The sequence below is a fragment of the Protomyctophum parallelum genome, assembly GCF_964188405.1.
Source record: "Protomyctophum parallelum genome assembly, chromosome: 20".
NCBI classification, from domain to species: domain Eukaryota; kingdom Metazoa; phylum Chordata; class Actinopteri; order Myctophiformes; family Myctophidae; genus Protomyctophum; species Protomyctophum parallelum.
This window is the reverse complement of record NC_139718.1, coordinates 33184856-33205956: the sequence shown is the minus strand read 5'-3', so window position 1 is coordinate 33205956 and position 21101 is coordinate 33184856. Positions and strand designations below refer to the sequence as shown.

The 21101-nt window shown below is 44.6% G+C and overlaps 1 protein-coding gene across 1 annotated transcript in view; it reads right to left on the bottom strand.

Moving 5' to 3' along the window:
- Nucleotides 1–20849, bottom strand: part of arhgap5 (Rho GTPase activating protein 5) — a 39175-nt gene extending 18326 nt beyond the window's left edge. The window contains exons 1-3 of the mRNA XM_083792586.1: nt 20618–20849; nt 9446–13440; nt 7540–7693 (exon numbers count right to left, since the gene is read on the bottom strand). Of these exons, the coding sequence (XP_083648712.1) occupies nt 7540–7693; nt 9446–13207 (3916 nt within the window). The 5' untranslated portion in view covers nt 13208–13440; nt 20618–20849. The remainder of the gene's footprint in view (nt 1–7539; nt 7694–9445; nt 13441–20617) is intronic.
- Nucleotides 20850–21101: the final 252 nt, after the last annotated feature.

Sequence of the window (21101 nt, the reverse complement as noted above, 5' to 3'; positions counted from 1 at the left end):
TAAGCCTCGAATGGCGGAACAGCTGTCACGACGAAGGAGACCGGGCGAAAATATTACTTGCGAGCTCTGCTTGCGCAAGTAACTAAACTAAACACCAGACATGTGCATGGTCAAAGAGGGACACCACTAGAGTAATGTAAGATGGGATGTTGAAGTCTTGAGTCAGTATAGTCATGCTGCTGTTTATGGTAAAACATGATGATGGGAGGTAGTAAGTGAGAGAAAACGTGGTACGTGTGGTTATATTATGTTATGTAAATGCATTCATGATAAACAAATGTATGATACATTGATACGTGATCAATATTGCTTCAGAACTATGCAATAACACATATGCAAACATGCATATGAATTTTACATGGATATAACCATCCATCCATCCACGATTCCACGCTGTATGAATTATACATACACTACATGGATTATAAACAGAACTACACAAGTAAGACGCGCAAACGCGGGAAGCGAACGCAGCTCGTGTGTGTGTGGTTGTGTGTGTGTGTGTGTGTGTGTGTGTGTGTGTGTGTGTGTGTGTGTGCTACAGCTGCGCCCTGTGTGTGTGTGTGTGTGTGCTACAGCTGCGCCCTCTGGTGGCGGGCGGGTGGTGTAACAGCGTGACACACACACACACACACAGACATTCAGCCCTTGCTGTCATAGTAAGTGGCTCACTGCGTTCGCAATCAGTGAGGATTTGGTCCGCTCCAGTACAAAGTGGAGACTGATCCAACTTCAAAGTGAAGAGCAAAGAGACAATAATCAGCTTTGTATGGATGGACGGACGGACGCGCGCGCGCACACACACACACACACACACACACAATTCCAAAAATCTTTAAAACTGAGCTCCCTACCATCCTTCGGTCAAGGTTAGCTTTATTGTCCCTTGCGGGAAATTGGTTTGCAACCAGATCATAGTACAAAACACACAAAATACACACAACAACATTCAAACAAGACTAAGAACAGGGCACTAGAGACAGAGAATTCATGACATACAGTAGTAGCAAAGTCAGCAAAAGTGCATTAGTGGGCAGTATGTGCAAAGGGGCAAGAATAAAGTGCTATTTGCTGTTCAGCAGTTGAATAGCAGCTGGGACAAAGGATAGTTTGAACCGATTGGTCTTTGTGGCGGGCACCCTCAGCCGACGACCTGAGGGCAACAGTTCAAACTCAGACCGAAGTGGGTGATCCGATACCTCCAGGAGGGAGGAGGTTCTCTTAAGCATCTGCCTCTTGTACAGATCTTTAAGTTGGGCTTGGGTTCTCCCAGAAAATCTTACTGGCCACTTTGACGAGGCTGCTCCGCCTGTTCTTGTTTGCTAGGGTCAGATTACCGTACCAGGCAACCATACAAAACATGAGAACAGATTCAATAAAACTTCTATAAAAAAAGAGTCATCATTACAGATGAGACATTAAAAGAACGAAAAAAAGACATAACATGAGAGTCAAAGGAGAGTTTGTTGTCCAGAACGACACCCAAGTATTTGTAGCCCTCTACGACTTCAATTTCTCTGCCCTTAATGAGTGTAGGAGCAGGACTGGGAGGAGTCCGTCTAAAGCTGATGATCATGTCTTTTGTTTTGGTCACATTTAGCTGTAAGAATGACTTGTCACACCAGGATATGAAGTTTGACAACTGGTCAGTTCGAAGGAATGCTCCAGAACATTTTTCACCATGATTGCTCCTGCTTCAATTGATCTATTTTACTGATGGTTGTTATGTATAAAGTTCCTTTGTAATTTATCCTGATTTATAATGTTGTTAGATTGTGTTGTTTTTTTACTGTATTTCGTGTATTGTAAACCTCGGCTACATTGAAAATGAGGGCTTGCCCTCAACTGTATTCTGACTAGTATAAATAAAGGTGGTGATGATGATGATGATGATGATACAGTACATGTGTATGAATGCATTGTCAGATTTCTTCAGATTGACTATAATGCTCACATTCAGCAGCAGAGTGAATAAACACCCATGGATCAAACCAATGACAAAGAACTTTGTTCCCAGAATCATATTATATTCACAACATTTAGATGAAATGATCATTTAACCTTAAAACCTTTAAACAGCCAGAATATGGCCATGGGTACGTTTAACCTTTTCAAAAGTCGACTGGATGCACCAGATCAAAACTCAGCTGTGTCGCACATGTACAGTATATGCACACATACATACACACATGTATTTGTGTTTGGATTTATGATCGGATGTCAAGTTCCTCCAAAACAATTTGCATGTGGTTGGAAGATGTCACAAGGAAAAAAAGATTATCTAGATTGTGTCCACATAGCTATGCACACTGACCTCAATGCAAGCTGTCTTGGCTTGTGGTCTGGCTCACCTGCTCACCTGAAGAGCTAAAACGCTCAAAATATCACCCACCTTGGGGGTAATTTATTAAATCAACTACAGGAGCATGATCCAGTGGGCAGACTTTTTTTCAATTTCTTCAGTACCGGCGAGATCCGATCTTGTAGAGTACAGAGTACAGACTGGCACTGAATAGTGTAACCATGGCCCCATGTCTCTCTTTCCATCTATCTCTCCATCTCCCGCTCCTCACATTACTGTAAGTGGGCAATAGGTAACTGCCAGTGGGAGCTCTCAACACATCCACATCAAATGGCCATTTAATCACTCCTCTCGCATATCTCCCTCCTCCTCTCTCTCCGCCTCTCTTCCCATCCTTCATTCCAGATGCCATTTGACCTCTCTAGGGAGCAGAAATCATTTAATAAAAGCCTCTCTAACAGAGAGACTGTTAACAGTCAGTCATCATGCCGCTACTAGTTTTCTGCCAGACTGAAGGACGTCTGAAGGAAGTCGACATCTTCTTCTCTCCACGATGGAACGCCTTGTATTCACGATAGACCAGCATGTAATGTTATTTAGTTGAGCCTCTCATACAGAGCAACTTAAAATAAACACAATTAGCATAAGCTTCAGTTCCTAGATCCCTGTTAAAAGTACAACTGAACCAAACAGCAAAAAGAGTCAAAGAAGTTAGGAACCAGAGAGACAGTAGACACTCAATACTCCTGAGATCCTAGAGAGGTTGTGAAAAGGAGAATGCCAATGCAAGAATAGGCATTTCCCACCGTCCATCTCATTAAAAGACAAATATACAAAAGAAGATTGCACTGCCTACTCTCCTTTGAAATAATAATATCCAAACGCATGAACCCTCTGCCGTGTTTGAGAGAGTATACTGCAGTATCTGTGTTGAGGTGAGCAATTAGAGGATGAGAGAACACTTCATAATTGATTGGTGGTCGTGACTCTCTGGACAAACGGGAGGAAGGTCAGGGTCTATCGTTGCGCATCAAAGGGTAGACACGACACGCAGACTGTGTCACATGTTTGCACACATGCAGAGATAAACACATATTCTCACATTCAGACAGACATACACGCACACAGACAGACCCTTGTTGGCCCCTGTGTTGTTGGTGCCCTGAGGCTAAGAACATGCTGTGTATGTCACGTCGAAGTAAATGTTCTATGTACAGACACAGACATAAGATACTACACCACACAATGCGTTTATATAACAACATCACCAGCTTCTAATTCTAACAGTACCACAAACACTACCAACAGTACTAGTAACACACTACTGACAGTAACAGCACTGTTAACACTAACATTACTACTATAGCCTTGGTCCTTTTATATAAACAGTACCAGTGGGACATCTGTAGAATAGAAAAGGAGTCATTAACTGTTAAACTAAGGACTTTCCACCACTGCAATGGCTTTCTTTATATTTACAAAGACACAAACAGTAACACACAGCTCTCGTTCATTTGGTCAGAGATGAATTTGAGACTGAAGTACATCCAAAGGCAACAAGGCTATAAGACTCCAAATCAAAACAGAGCCTTGTTTCTCCCCTTGCCAAACTTTTACTTTATTCTTTTAATTATATAGTTTTCTTCAGCTAGACACCACACACTTAAGGTACACACACATCCTTATTATCAGCCACTTCCAAATGCCACATTGAGACTGCAGCCTTCACAACAACAGAGGAAGAGGAGGGAGGGGAGCCACATTAAATAGCTGCTGGGGGAAGGCCATCTGAAGTCCTTACAACTATTACGTAGATCACAACTATTATGCTCATACACATTCAGCTTACAATACTCTACTGTACCAGTAGCAACGCAACCCTAAACTACACACATCTAGGTTACATTTAAGCTCCTCTCCAGCTGACAAAGAGAAAAGTGTTCTATTTAGAATGAAGAAAAGAGAACCAGGTTTGTCATAAAGCCTGTCTCTTTCGGATAAGTCGGCTCATTCGGGCTTGCTCTATGAATGGAGGGTCTTCTAAATATAATGTTCTAATATAGCTTTCATTCAGTCCACAAGGCTGCTCCTAGTTTTAATGTGTAATGTAATGTAATGTAACATTATCGTTGTTGGTGTTATATGTTGGAATAAACATCCCATTGGATGCATCTGGATCCATTGGCAAGATTTCATGCGATGCTGATGAAAGCTGCCATAAAACACGGTCACCTACCAGAATAAGGTTTTGTGTTCAGTATTATTAGTTTTCATATGACGATCCAAGAGCACACATTAGTCAGCAAGCAGGCTGATTCCCTCGGCTGCTTACAAACCGACGAAAGTAGGAAGGTAGTGGAGAGTTAAATCCAACAAACACAGCACAGGGACTTAAAACAGGCTTCCACAGCGCAGACCATGAAATCTCCAACACAACAATGTCATATGGCTGGCACACACACACACACACACACACACACAAGTGATGCATGCACACAAATACACACAAACATACACAGCAACACATCCGTGCACACACACAGTCAGACATACAGTAATGCACCCCCCCCCCCACACACACACACACACACACATAGCCTCAAGAGAAGTTCTGAATTTTGTTCATGGCCGCAAAGAGGCTCATGGAGATCCAGTAGTAGGGTATCGAAGCCAATGGAGAGAGGATTTAAACAGGATTTAACTGACTGAACATTACTAGTCAACACTTCCCTGACTGAACAGTGTGAACACTAGTAGTCAACGTCCACAGTCCACACTTCATTATGTTTGAAAATCTTTGAAGATCTTCGTCTATAAGGATTGGGACGCATCGTTTGCATACTTGCAGATACGTTGTTGTCAAAAAGGTTAAGTAATGGAGGAGGCTACACACCATTCCGCTATATCCAGGGAAGGGTTTGGGTCGATCAATGTCGATATTGTCATGTTTTCTATACATTTCCAACGCAACAGTCTGAGAACAATCCCATGTTCTCACACCAACACACTGTGTTTCTGGACACGCTGTCCATGATGACATCAGTGGTAAATCCCTCTATAACTATGGGAGAAGCATTCTTTGGTGTCAGTCAGGCGAGAGGCCAGATACACTGACTGCAAAGCCTGCCCTGGCCTTCAGACTCTTAAGGCGGTCTTATCAACAGTTTGGCTTGCGTTTCATCACACAGCCACCTTAAATGTTTAGTTTCACTGACCATAGCATTTAAAACAATTATGGGGCTTATATTATATTAGACTTACTTAAAAAAAGTGTGCAATATTAATATTCCCTGAGCTGTACGGGCGTACAATTTTAAACTTTTAGGCAATAGAGCACCGAAGTCTGACGTCAATATCGCTAGAGAGCGCTAGGTCCACGAGCTTGTGAACTTTTTTAATTGTATTTATAATAATCCCCATAGGGGGACGTTAGATCGCCTCATAAGAACTGTGTTTGAAAAATAAACAAATTAAATCACCCCATTTCACTGATCTAAGAATCAACTGACTGTGAGAAAACGCTAATGTTACTGCTGCCGAATTACTTAAATTTTCGCTGACTGACTGTCAGGATAGTTGTTCTTATGAGACGACTTAATGGAGAATCCTCTATAGAGAAATAAATCTGCGAATCAAGCGAGTGACGTCAGGACTTCGGCGCTCTATGACTTTTTTCTTACTTTAAAAACAGCAGAAATGTACAAGATCACAGCTCATCACTTGAGCTTATACATCTGCTATTTTTCATATTTTCTTTAAGTGATTTAGAACACAGGTTCCCAAACGTTTTCATGTCAAGGACCCCCAAATTGACACTTACTAACTATCATTTAGCTGGGGACCCCATGGAACTTCCTCAGGGAACCACCTTTTGGTGTTCTAACCCTTCTGGACAGGAAGGAACCCCTCTTGGGGTTCTATAAAGTATGTACAGTATTCCAAAATGTAAAGATGTTGATGCTGCTACATACATATTTGAAGTTCTTCAGAAAACTTAGGTCAGGATTTAGAAGCCTCAGTTCAAAATGGGTTAATGGCATTTCTATCTCGGAGACCCCAATTTATATTGTAAAATCAATGTTAATTTAACTCAAATGTACAAATGTATACAAATGTACACTCATACATTTGTACACTCTCAGAGTTACAGACCCATAAGGGTCCATTTGGTTCCAAACTATCATTTAGCTGGGGACCCTCTGGAACTTTCTCTGGGGGTCCCCGGACCCCACTTTGGGAACCACTGATTTAGAAGGCATTCGGCCTCAGGTCTCAATGGATTTAAAAGATGAAATATGGACTGTTACATTTGGTACAAGGTCTCTGCCCAACAGCGGCGATATGCACTCTAGATAGCGTTAAGGTAGGATAGTGTACCAGCTGCCAAGTGTCAGCAAGAGCCATGACATCAGTGGGGAACTCCTCTGTCTGTGGCAGAGACATTCCTCAGTGACAGCTGGGCAGGAGGCCAACCGCATTTCCAGTCTGCCTCGCATATTACACACATAAACATAGCGCACGCATGCACGCACGCACACACGCACACACACACACGACCCCTCCCGACATGACACTGAATGACTGACTGAAATGCTAAAAGGTTGGCTGGCTGGCTGACTACCGGTAACTGACTGGATGGATGGAAGAAAGGTTTGCTAAGGGTGTGACTGACTATTTGACATCGCTGACGGACTAAACATCCGGTTGGTATGCGTGCAAGTAAGACTGCTTGACAAATAATATGATTGCTTCAGTGACAGACCAGAGTTTGGAAACTAACGACTATTTAATGAACGAGTGACCAACTGGTAGACTGAATGAGTGGCTGACCACAGCAGCATTTACGAGTTCATTCATTCTATCCATTCCACATCCATTCACTCAGATCAAGTACTCCTGTGGAACACGATGCCCCATTTTCACACACTGACTGCATAACCTCAAACACTAGTACCTTTAAATCACACACACACACACACACTTTACCCATAGAGCGAACACACACACACACACACACACACACACACACACACACAGCACCAATAAAAAGGCACCTGGGATCAGAGCATTAGCAGACCTGTACCTGCCAAGAACACAAAACCGCAAAATACAATTGTGACTAACCTAGCAGAAAAACAATCGAAGCAAATCAGACTAAGGAACACTTTGAGGGAAGCAAAGGAATAGCTAATAAAATAACACGAACAATTACAAGTTGTTTTTTTTTAATGACTCACCGGTGCGTTCAATATAGTCAACACATTTCTCGATGAAGAGGGGTACGGGTCGTTCGTGCGTTACCAGGTTCTGCAGGGGGACCCCAAAATAGTTACTCTCCCAGTTCCTCCTGGTGGGAGGGTACAGAGGCTTGGGGGGTTTTCCTGATTTTGACTGGGAGGGGGAGAGAGAGAGAGAGAGAGAGAAAGAGAGAGAGAGCGAGAGTGAGAGCGAGAGCGAGAGATAGCGAGAGCGCGAGAGAGAGAGAGAGAGAGAGAGAGAGAGAGAGAGAGAGAGAGAGAGAAGACATGCGGGAGGGTAGACAGTAGAAGCAGGAAAAATGTGTCCAACAGAAAAACAGACAGACAACAAAGAAAAGTAATAAAGACAGCAAATTGAACAGGGGAGTGATAAAGGGAGGGGGGGCCAGTGGGAGGAAGAGAGAAAGAGTGAGAGAGAGAGGGAGGTGGAGAGGAGAAACAAGAGAACACAGGCGACGTTATTCAAAGTGAAGCAAGCAAACAAGGTGGCTGCTTTGATTCTCCCACAGTTCTCAGTTCTTCAAAGTATCCGAGGAGCCCACAGCGGTTTGGGCTCTCTAATTGGCCAAGACACAGGATAAATAACTTCCATTTTGTAGAGGAGCCTCTCTCTGCATTTCTTTCCTTCCATTATCAAAGACTGTTTTTAAATGTTACAACAATGCCCATATTCATGGCAGCTCTGTAGCTCCAGGGGCTGTTTTTTCACAGATTTGCACACTAGCTCTATCTGATTTGTGCCACTCTGCGTGTAAATGCATGAGTGTGTTCAAGATTCTTCACGGTAGCTTCCAAGCTGAGTGTTGAGGGAGAAAAGTCTCTCATGACATGCACGCACAAAACGTACACACAACAAACAAACATAAGTCGTGTTGTCTTTGTTCCTCGCTTCTACTGTGTGTGTGTGTGTGTGTGTGTGTGTGTGTGTGTGTGTGTGTGCGTGTGTGCGTGCACGCTTGCATGTGTAAACCATTGATTTGGAGCCTGCTAGTTACTGGTTGAGATGGACAACAGATCTTAAATCATTTTGATCTTGTGACCAATCAGCATATTTCAATTAAATAAATTTAGTCTAGACAAGGGTCCCAGGCTTGTTTAACAAAATGGCACGCACAACACGACACGACACAACATGACACCCACCCACACACACACATTACAAAACAATATTTGATACTGTGCATCTAGTTCTTAATGTGCATCTATAGCCAAGTGTGTGTTTGTGAAAACCACCACATAGAGATACCTGACCTAATTTGAACTGAATCTAATTTGCAAGACAGGCAGGCTCCACCTCTGGTCCAGGGTTTCTACTAAGCATTCTTTTGGCCGGCCAAATGATACACACCATGTGTGTTTACAGATATTATATTTTGTAGTGTGCAGCACCAAACTGATAGCTGCAGCTGTTCCTGTAGTGCTTCTTTCCACCACTTTATCATAGATAGCCAATGTCGTGCTATTAGCACAAAAATAAAACTTGGCCTGACCTCCACGATTTTTCAAAAATAGCAGACGTACAAGCTTGTAGCTTGTAGATCTGCTATTTTTCAATAGCTAAATTATAACATAATGTTTAAAACACCAAAAGGGGTTCCCGCCCAAAATGGGTTAAGTACCGTAGATTCATCAAGGTCATCAATTAAATTGTGTTCTTTCAATAAGCAGTATTTCAGAGGATTGGATACACATTAGAAACTAGATGCACAGTAACAAAGAGTGTTTTGTAACAAATAGTTTGTCACAAATAGCACAATGTGAATATTGAACCCCATGTCTTATTAATGTATTCATTCATTCATGAAGCCATTGTGCCTAAACTGACGTTTAAACGTATTATTTTGTTGCCGTCATCGGTTAGTGTGCATGTGTCAGAGAGACTCACCTTCTTCGGTTCCTTCGTCTTCTTCTTCTTCTTCATCTTCTTGTCGTCCTGCTCGGGGTCGGAGGTTATGGCGGGGTTGTCTATCCCTCCCTTCCAGGGGTCTGCCGGGGACAGCAAGGGGTCCTCCTCGCTGCCACGGTGGGCTCTCCCCTTCTTCTTCTTATTCTGGGTGGCGGGTCCGGTATCCTCCCCATCGCTGTCCGAGTGGAAGCGTCTCTGGTAGGCCTTGGTCTTCATGAACAGGATCTTGGAGCGGTGTTTGTATTTCGACGGCCGCCGCCCGGCCTGCATCCTCCGCTCATAACCGTTCTCCTCCTCTCCTCCTCCCAGAGTTCCTCCTCCCCCGTGCAGGACGTGCCGTCCGCCGAAGGAGTTCCTCATCTTGAGGATGCGGCTGTGTGCGTCGTCGGGCACGGCGTAGATGTCATCCGTGTAGCCCGTGGATTTCAGCAGCGTGTCCACAGGGTCGGCATAGTTGTCCGATGTCTCCACATCGTCGACGGAATGAGTCAGGGTTCCCCGCGGCGTCCTGCGGGGAACATTCCTCATTCCGGCCTCGATGGTCTTCAGCAGGTTGGGGTCCAGCTTCTTCACGTCTCCACGCTTGGGCACTGCAGGTTTGGGTCGTACGGGCGGAGGCACTTTGTGGTTGCGCTCGTGTTCGCCAACAGGCGTGCTATGCACTGGGTACTCGTTCCCTTCCAGGTCAATCCGGTATGACTTGGCGCGCTCGCTCGGTGTCGGCAGCAACTGGACGTCGTCTCCAATGGGGCTGTAGGGGGGTGGAGCCTCCGTGTCGTCCTCCGAGTCAGGGTAGTAGGTGTACGCCGGGGAATGGCTCCCACCGTGTGGAGAGGTGGGAAACACATCCTCTCCCGCGCCCCCCATGGTGGCACAACTGTTGGGGCTGTCAAACATGAAGGCGCTCTCAATGTTGGTCTTCTTCTCCAGCACCTCGTTGAAGAAGGGCGTGAAGACCTCCGTCTGCCGGTGGTATTGCGACAGCGAGTACAGTGCAGTGAACTTGGCGGCGATCTCTGTGGCGATGTGCTCACCCTCCGTCATCAGCTCCTTGATTGCGTCGTTCTCAAAGAAGTCAGCCTGGCTGTCCGTGATTGCCACCATTTGGACGGGTATCACATCTTGTACCTCAGCCAGGAATGCCCTCAATGTTGCCATGGACGCCTTGCGCTTGGCTGAATAAACGAGGATGTACCCATGGACCAGCTCGTCTTTGCGAATGCCGATGGAGGTGTGGTAGGAGAGCACGGTGACCTGGATCCTCCGGCGGCTGTCGCCGATGATCTTGTCCAGAATGAGCGTGTTGCTCTGGCCAGGCTGACCTGCACTGCAGCAGTGCGAGTCCAGGAAGGGTGAGAGGATAAGGTCGACGCTGAAGGGGTCCCAGCACATGGCACACATCACTATCCTGAGGTCAGTCTCCGACATGTCCTTGATGGAGGGCAACGGACTCATCACGTCGAAGTTGTGCTTCAGTCCCTCCAGGACAGCACGCAGGGCCTGCTTGACCTGGAACTCGTTGAACTTCCGCGGGAAGGCGGCCGAGGGGATGTCAACAAAGGTGCACTGCAGCTTGTTGGCCAACTGCTGGCCCTGGTGCCTCAGAATGGGCATGTTCTTACACACACTGTCCCTCTGATTGGCTAGAATTAGGATGAAGGGCAGTGGCTGAGCGAACCGATCTCTCCTGTGCTGCGATATCTCGGCCCTGATCCGACCTATGCAGTCGCCGACGCAGTTAAGCGATTCAATGGAGTTGAACACGCAGAAGCAGCCATGTGGCTTGAAAGTTGAGACCCAGGTGTGGCTGAAGAGCAGTGTGGAGTTCACATCCACCGGCAGAAGCTCCAGCTCGTAGATTTTCCCATCCAGGGTGTACTCGTCATCCGTGGACTGAGCACGGATCTCGTTGGCCAGCTCCTGCGCAAGCCCCTCCCTCCCCAGCAGACAGAGATTGATCTTATCGATGTTGGCACTGTTGTAATAGAGGTTGGAGCGGCCATGGTCTAGCTGAACTAGTCTGTTGGCCAGAACCTGCTCCACTTTCAGATCCACGCAGGTCTGACCGCTCAGGCACGTCTCCTTTGTGGGGTGATAGACAAAGCCGATGTGTTTGAGGAGGAGTGACTCCCGGTCGGGAGCAAGTTTCTGCAGTGCCCTGTATCTGGGTTCCTCGTTCAGTACGCAGTGGATCTCGCTCATCTTGTCACAGCTCGGCGTGGCGTTCAAATCCAGGTCATAGAATAGTTCTGCGTGCTCGAAAAGCATTTCCTGAAACTCTTCCTTGGCCCTTTCGACTATGTCATGTTGGTGCCTGCTGTAAACGTCTCTCCTATCAGATTCTGTGATATACTTGTAGGCCTCGTCCTCCATGACGAAGCACATGACCTCCTCCCAGGGCTGTCCAGCGCTGATGAAGTGAACCCTTTCCAGCGTCCTCTTGAACCTGTCCTTCATCTCCACCCTCCGCTTCTCGGACAGCAGGTGCTGGACGTGGTTGTGGTAGATTTGCTCGCCGTCGGGAGTGTTCAAGAGATCAAAGGGCACACGCCGGTCACTATTGTTGATGTGGTCTGTCTCGTCCCACGGCGTGTTCTCCAGAATCACGAACCAGTACTGGAAGTCGGGCCGGTTGCGGATGAGTTCCTGTGCCTCAGGCCAGGTCAGGTGCTCAATCTCGTCCAGGTTGTTTAGGAGGTTGTTGAGGGTCTTGGGCAGTGTGGTGAGGTACTCCTCCCTCCTTCTCTTGATGTGCTCCTGCTTCAGTTGAGTGATGTGCTTGGTGTAAGTGTTGCGGGCCTTCTTGGAGCCCTCCAGCGTGATGAACTCCTCAAAGTCCGGGTGGCCCTTCAACGAGTTCATCACCTTGTTCCACGTGGTGTGGTAGTCCCTCACCGTTTGCACTACCAGCTTCTCATACTTGTCCGTCACAGCAGCCACCTGATGCCGCAGGGTCTTGTAGGCATCCTGATAAGCGATGGTCTTGGGCTTCCCACGCGTCTTGTCAATTTGCTGGAGCAGTGCGTTGAAGCAAAGCTCCACGTTGATATTGTAGCGCGACGCCGTCTCCACGACCAGGAGGTTCTTCTTGCTGGCAGCGAATGCCTGCAGGTCCCTTAGGTGCTGGTCGACGCCCTCGTCGCACTTGGTGGCGGCGACCACAATGGGCTTCTTGGACTTGGCCATTTGAGAATACAGGCTGCTCACAAACTTCATCTGGTCATCAAACCTCCTGTTGCAGCCCTTACTGACGTCGATGCACAGTAAAAAGCCGTCCATGTTTAGCTTCCCGTCGGGCATCTGCTTCTGGTCGAAGTCCTGCTCCAGGCCCAGTTGGTCAGTGCAGATGTACATCAGCTTCTCCGCCGACTGTAGCTTAGAGGCCGCAGCACGTTTGGTGTATGGCTGCAAGTTGGTGCTTCGATGTGGAAGGAACGTTTGGTCGTCAATAAACTCTGTCTGCTCGATGATCTGAATCCGGCAATCCAATCCATCGTCGCCCCGGTGGACCACTTCCCCCCAATACAGGAAATGATCATTGTTGACCACGCGGCCCCCAAAGTCTATGGTGCTCAGCACCGAGGTGTGCTCCTGGTAGTAGCTATCCGCGTCAGGGCGCACATATCTGTTGCACAGGCAGGACTTGCCCACGCCACAGTTCCCCTTCTCCTTCTCCGTCCCCGAGAGGCCAACCACGCTGACTGCGAACGTCGGGGGGCGAGCATCCTTGTTCTTGGCCATTATATCGCCCCGCTCATCGCTACTTGGTCAACCCCAGGAGAAACGTTCCAAGAGATCATACCAGTTCCATTTGTCAGTGTGGCTGCTGCAGGGTCAGGTGCATCATGGCTCTTCCCTTTTGTAATGGTGAATCCTCCTTTCCTTTCAGCTTTATTTACTTTTTTTTCCCCTCACTATCCTAGGTCTTCTTCAAGCTGGGATAGGGCAGCTGGGTAACTCCTCTTATCACCTGCCTGCAAGAGAAAATAAATCTGAATTAGGAAAACTTAAAAGAAAGAAATCATAACCTCTTATAAATATATCATGTCACCATGACTCAGCCGTAACCATATAAGGAGTTCCCAATGCAGCTATGCCAAAATATGGAGTGATTCAGTCCCCTCCATATATGGGGACAAAATGTGGAATACCCATAAATTGGCCTATACTGATGACATCAGGGATCTCCATATATGGGCATAAAGGGCAAGGACTGACAAATAGAGATTTCCATATATGGGCATATCGGCCGGACCTAGTCTAGATGAAACCCCCTAGTAATATATACAGTATTAACATAATACACACAAAGTTTTTTTATTAAACTACTGTACAAAAATCTAAGCATGACAGTAAAACTTATATAAGTGCAAGGGACCAGTAATTCAATCAAGGCTGTGCAGTGTAATCTTTCCCCTGGCGGAGAAAAAGTGCTTTCAACCAATTTGTGCCGAGGCAGGATAAAAATGGCATGCAACTCCGGCCCTTTGACAGTCACTGACCTAGAAATGATTTGCTTCACTTGTGTGAGAATGAAACAGAGAAAATAAAACAGTTCATAGTTTTGTCTTTTATCAACGCCGTTGGCACAAGTGTGACACCAAGGTAGCTCTGGTTCACTGAAAGCAGCTCAGATAAATGGTAATAACTGCCAAGTGAATTGTGGGACTTGTTTTTATATTGAAGAATGATGGCAAAAGGCCAGCGATTGTGCCTGAATGAGTTGGAACAGCTAGTTGCAGCAAGATAACATTGTTATCAGGCGTCATGCCTGATATATACTTGGTTGAGTTCCATGTCGTGCACTGAAAATAGTAGATATACAAGCTCATGACAAATCACGCTGTGATGCATAGTTTGCTTGTAGATTGGCTATTTCTCCAAGTTCACAATCCATTGCAGATCGGTGGTGCTAGACACAAGAATGCAAGGTATAAATCACCCTTCAGGTCTGAGAGCTGCAGCTGAGATTAAGAATGCCATTTGTTTCCAGAGTTAGAGCATCAGTGGATTTTCTCTGGCTTTTATAAGGGCTTTAGGTGATGATAATGTCACCAGTGTTTTAGTTTTGGCACCGGGATAAGGACCTTGAAGACTTTCTAAAGTGCACACAAAAGCCTTTAGGGACTACCTGAAAGCTGCTGCAACTGATTCACAAGCTATGAGCAAGGAAAAAGGCAGGCAGTAGAACTCATTAAATGTATCTTCGCTAGGAAATTATGCAAAACTCACTTTGACTCACTTTGACTATGTTGACTCTAGGTTGAGTCAACATAGAGATACAGTAAGTGAGGGAAAGAAAGCTTGTTTGATAATAATGATCAGCTATTTTGCCTAATATTAAAACCACAATGTATGATCACAAATCACAATTTTTAGATTATGATTATTAGTTTTAACCCATTCTGGACTGACCTCAACATTTTAAAAATATCTTTTAAATCCTCCAGTTTTCTGAAATAAAGATTTTGAGCTTGTAGATCTGCTATTTTTCAATGGCTAAATTACAACATAATTTTGTATTTCTCAAGTCATTAACCCAAAATGGGTTAATGACTTGAGGAATACAAAATATAAATGTATCCTCCAGTCATTGCAAATGCAATGCAGTCAAATGCAGCAATATTTTTACCAATATTTTTACTTAATTAAGTTATGTAGCAATGCTTTGCAGAATGACACACATTTGACTGGGAAGGCCATTGGTCTATTTTCAACAGGGAATATTTCCTGGATGTACCTGATGATGGTAAGGTCACAGGTCTTCCGTCTTGTGACATGACGACATGGTGTCACAGAGCAAACACACCAACAGGTCAGTCAAGTTTATGGGCCTAACCACCAACTACTACAATGGCTACAGAGTTCTTGCAATCGCCACACCTGAGCAAAATAGACAGGGTGTATCGTTACCATGAGATGCTTACAGACACTAAAGTAATCAACGTAGTTAGTATGCATATAGAGAAGACCTGAACAGTATTTATATACACAGTGAGGCAGCAGAACTGAGTGGCTTACACACATCAGATTGTAAGTGAACCAAACATGAGCATGTCATTTGTATTCTCTCTCAGCCTGTCAGAACTGGAGGGGGAGGGGGGGGGGGGGGGGGGGGGAGATTGCATCACAAGGCTGTGAACGCCATAATAAAATCAAGCAAGATGTGTTCAAATTTATGGTGGCTGGTGCACATTAGACATTATAAAGTCAGTTAAGGGAAAGTACACCCAAACGCAGCAGTGAAAGCAACTACCACTACCACCAAGCTTGATGTCAAGTTAACCAAATGCTGAGGCTGATAGGCTATCTGTCCATCAACCACTTTGGAAGACAACCAACAATCATTTAGAACTTAGAAGCAATTCAATTCTATAAATCTGGTAAATACACTCAAAAGCCACAGTGAAAGCAACTACCACCAGCCTGATGTTAAACCAAATGCTGTATCTGTCCATCGCCCATTTTGGCAGGGAACCAACAATAATTTAGAAGCCTTATTCAATTCTATAAATCTGGTAAATTAATTAAAGCAGCTGATGAAATTTAGCCTTTAACAAGTACAGCCTGTAGACACTAGACATAATTGTTTATTGTCAGCAGATTATTGTCATCCACTTTGGTGGACCGGCTGTCTAGAAATGGGCTAGTATACAAAGGGCCATATTTTGATTAGGGTACCAGGCTGGGGGCCGAGTCCGCACGTGCAAGGTCTTGAATTTGAAAAGGATGCCCAGTTTGACATGCATAGGATACTGACCCCCATTTAATGCCATTTATATCTGCCCCCCCCCCCCCCCCCATTAATTCTTCCAGGGGCCACAAGGGGGCACTCCGCGGGCCATTTGCCGCCTATTGGGGATCCCTACACTAGACAGTAAACTAAGCCTCAGCATTACTAGGCTATATTATGAAGTTCTGTCAAACGGATTGGTTAGTAGCATACATGTGCTCTTTAAGTCAATGCTAATATTGGTTTATTGTTGGTGATGTAGAAACTGAAGATTATAAAGTCAGTTACTAGACCTAGTCCTAACTAGCTAATGTTGGAGATCAAGAGACTGATGCTTATTCTACCATTATACTTACTAATAGCCTTTCTATTTCTCTCCCCCGACACGGTCGAGGCAGATGGTCGCCCAGCCTAGAGTCGGGTTCTGCTTGACTTTTCTTCCTAAGGGGGAGTTTTTCGTTACCACCACTGTCGCAATATTGCTTGCTCTGGGTGGGATCTCTGTCGGACCTTTGCTCTACATGTAAAGTGTGTTGTGATTTGACACTTTAATCAAATCGAATTGAACTGAATACATACTAGTCTTAAAGATGGAGGCTGGTTTGTTGTGGTTTCCTTGATTATCCTGAGGACCCGACGTGAACATTTACTTGCTTCCAATCTAACGGAAAACAGTCTGCTCTGCTGTGAACTGGTAATGTGTGAAATGACTGTTTGAAAATCTGCCACACAGTTAGGCACAGAGCAGCAAACTGGCTGCGCCGTTCAGTTCACACGTGTGTATGTGGCAGGCAGCTCCGCCCACAGAGGTTGTCGTATTTAAAAAATATATATAGAGGGGGAGGTGCGTGTGTGCGTGCAATTTTTTTACGCCACACTATCCATGTTTACTTCATTGGCCCGTTTGACCGTCAAGGGTTCAGCCTCCAGGAAGAAACCCTAAATACAAAGTTATTACACCATTGCACATAAAAACGACTCCAGGGTGTCTAATGAAGTACTGTCACCCCATAGACACATGAAAAGCTGGAAAAATACAAAAATTGTGGCACTCCATCTTTAACTAATAGCAGGTCTGAGGTCACAATAAATACGCCAGTCACATCGATATAGTTTTGTACCGATTCTCCCATCCTAAACTGTAAGGATGAAGTCTAGACAGTGTTGTTGGGGAAGTGGTCTTCTTAGGTTCGTAGACCTTGACGACTTTCTCAATGACCCTACTGTACGCAGCAAAGACCTCACCTAATCCTATCCTAGATCACACTACTATGACACCAGTAGCTAAAAACGGCATTTTACGTCCCTGCTAAGCTATTCATTCGGAGCCTGTGATCGGGATTAAGGTAACATTTGGCAAGCTGGATATAGGTTTTACAAAGGATTGGATGCTAGGACACTCATACACAGTGTGGCAACACTACTCAGAATGGCAACCCTGCACAGTATTATCCTTAAGGTTGATTTAACACCTATTTGTACACTTTAATTTAAAACCGAGAGCTGTGTACAGTCACCTTAATTACTTAGGAAATAACTGTGCAATTGGAGTGTAACAATAACAAAATATATGTGGTCAAATGTGAGTTATTACAGAGAAAGGGGAGATCTTTCCTTTCTATTCACAGAAGCTTTTCTATTTGTAAACAAAGCTCTGAATATCTCAACGTGTCTGTCAACCTACCCTGTAACTATAGTCACTCAATGTCAGCTGCATGATGTCCTAGTTGGCAACATTACAAACACTTTTGTCAAACGGTGTAGTCTATCTTGTTGTCTCTGAAGAGGCGGGGGGGGGCGGGGGTCAAAAAACATAGTTTCTTCTGTTGTTAAACTGCTCGTCAGTGGATCCCCAGAGATACACAGAAAAAACGACACTCCTTAAAGATATTTCAAGAATTCTTGAAAATACTCAAACATTCAAGTAAAGCTTGGTCCAGACAAGATCTTCATTCATAAACAACTGTCCTACAAGCGACGGAAATTGACTAAATTAACTGTTAAGGTTATTTACTGTAGCAGATACCCTTGTCCCGACTCCCAATAAACGTAAAAGTACTGCCATAGAAGTGCTGAGCCGTGTGCTCAGACAATGTGTTGTCCTCATCACGACAGCATCACTAAGGACATAGACAGAGCTAAAAGATGACACAGTCTGCTATATAAACTAAAGGCTTTATTTATTTCTTCTTGATCAAGAAAGATTAGATATATTACAGAGGTGAGTGCTATAGTCAAAACAAGGACTGTCAATCAGTAGACAAACTGTACTACAAACTACCAAAGTACTGGAAAGGTTAAGCTTACTGAGACATGTTTTACTACACAATCTAGTAGAGTGGCAGAAAACACTAAGATCATGCCAACTGGAACTTCCAAACATTGTCTGGCAAGGTCATGTGCTGGTCAAGTAACAGTATTTTAGATATTCTAAAGCACCATTGCATTTAGTTTATTTAACAGTTATGTTGATTATACTGAAATTCAGCCCTTATGGATATTAGCCAAACCAGACAACTACAACTGGTCAATTGTGGGGGAATTAGCCTAACAATGCCTCAAAATGATGATGTAGCCCTAAGCCCACATTATAATAATTTAGTCACCTTATTGGAGAAGTTTCTCAAAGGGATTTGTTTACATCGGTAGTGCGAATTGTGAAAGATGCAGTTTAAGGTGATTTACTATGGACCGGAAATGGAGTCTATGAATGTTCCAAAAAATGCTTGCAGGTAGACAATAATTTCAGCAACCCTATTATGTTATATCTTACGCAATTCTTGCTGCCTGTCTCCCTAAAAAGGCTCATAATGAAAAAGGTTAACTTTAACATGCCACTGCGGAGACAGTTGTGAAGACGGGTCACCACCAACACTATTATCAGAAAAGTCTGGTGGCAGTAGCCTAAAGATAAGATAAAGTCCAATACAAATCGTGACAGTCTATGGACAGAACACACGTCACATTTTGGTAATGAAGCAAGGTGAGGATGGTAAAACTCTAAAACCTGTCAATATCAACACATGCAAGCTTGACTCTGAAAGCTAGATTCGCCTCCAACCAAACGATGTTAATTATAGTCATTTATAAACATTATTTATGCCCGTTCACACACCCAGATTGATGGTGTAAACGTGTGCCTTTCTTCATGGACACTAGTGGACAGGCTTATATCTTGACCATTGACTTATTGTGCTTAAGATACCGGCGACAGCTACCAAATACCAAGAACCCCTTCTACTCTCTCTCACTACATCCCATTATTAAAAACATAAGTCAAATATGTCTTGAACTGCTAAAGTTAAACAATCACATATGTGATATTTGTAACTAACGCTAATGTGGAAAACGAGGAGGGGAGAAAAGTCCATTTGGACGCATTATAATTACGTTAATGTTGGAAGCCTTTTTAGGCAAAAGGATGGCAGTTGTGCTAACATGTAACTGAATAAAGCACAAATATTCCAAAAAGGAAACGAGGCTCAATGAGATGACATTATTCAAAGGGGAAAGAGGAGACTTCAGGAGGGGACATAATGGGAGTTTTTGGCAGCAAAAGGCACTTAACTGAGCTAACGTTAACGGCGTTGGTTAAACCTGCGTCAATGCACCATGTTACAGTTTGGCGAAGACGTCATTTCTCATGGCAGTTTGTTCATTTTAATAATGTCATCATTTCTCCTAGACGGGGAGTGGACCCACACCGACCGACGGCTCTCATTACTCGGCCAAAAAAGCGTTCACACAGCGATTAGCCGTTAGCACTGGCTAGCCCATAGCATGCCAAGAGGAGAGCTAGCAGTGTATTACAGAACAATGCATTGTATACGCTGTGAAATTCACAAACCCGGCCCCACAAAGAGTTATAATACATATGCATCTGTCTTTTCAATGATGCGGTACGTTGATGACCCACGGGCTGGTTTTGCAAAGGCACATTTTAACCCAGAGATTGTTGAGCTAATGTAAAAAAGTCGATGCAGTCCCGTCCAGTTGTTACACCGAGATTTGAGACCCCCCGAATTGTGTGACTCAAGAGTATCTTTGCTGTGAAATATATTTCGAGTTTGTTGTTCTAGGGTGCAGCCAGGTGTCACATTCTTGGTCGAGCTAATCGTGTTACGAAAGCCTGAATAGGCTGTTTTTATTAGTGCCATTTGATTGTTTTCTAACTCGCCAGTTGCGTAGAGATGAGATTTGTTTAGACATTTCTCATAGGATGCCGATAAAAAGTAATTAAGCCCCATCAAGTGTTACCCTTTTCTCCTAGACTAGAGTGCATTTTGCTATGATGATACACTTAAATGTAATAATAATAATAATGCCGAGACAGCACATGAACCTCTGAAGTCACAGAATTCGGATGAGACACCAATTTCGACGTAACACGGCTCCAAATGCATTCCCCTACAACCCACCTAACATGGTCGCTCCCAGCTCCAGATACCACGGAGAAAAGAAGGCATTCCCAACAAAATTGTTTCTTTTACAATCCACCCAGTGCGATCACGTCTCCACAAGTAGTCCGAGTCAATATGAGGCTAAAGTGTAGCCTTTCGGTAGTCCAAAAAACGGATCCCTTCCCTATATTTCGTGTTATTAGTGGTATGCGTTTGTAACCCGAATCCTGCTGCTGCTTCTTGCTGCTCCCTCCCCTCTCATCCCAGCCAGGCAGTAATGGCGACTGATAGGCTACACCTCTCTCTCCCTCCCCTCCCTCTCCAGCAACTTTTCCAGCAGGGCTCGAGGGCACACAGGCACAGCAATGTGATGTAATTATGTCAGTGATTTATTTATTTATTTTTAACAGAAATTGCCATTATGTATCATGCATGGAGGCGTCAGATTTTCTCAGGCGTAGGTGTGGCATTATTGTGACATTGCCCCTCGGTTCTAATCTCA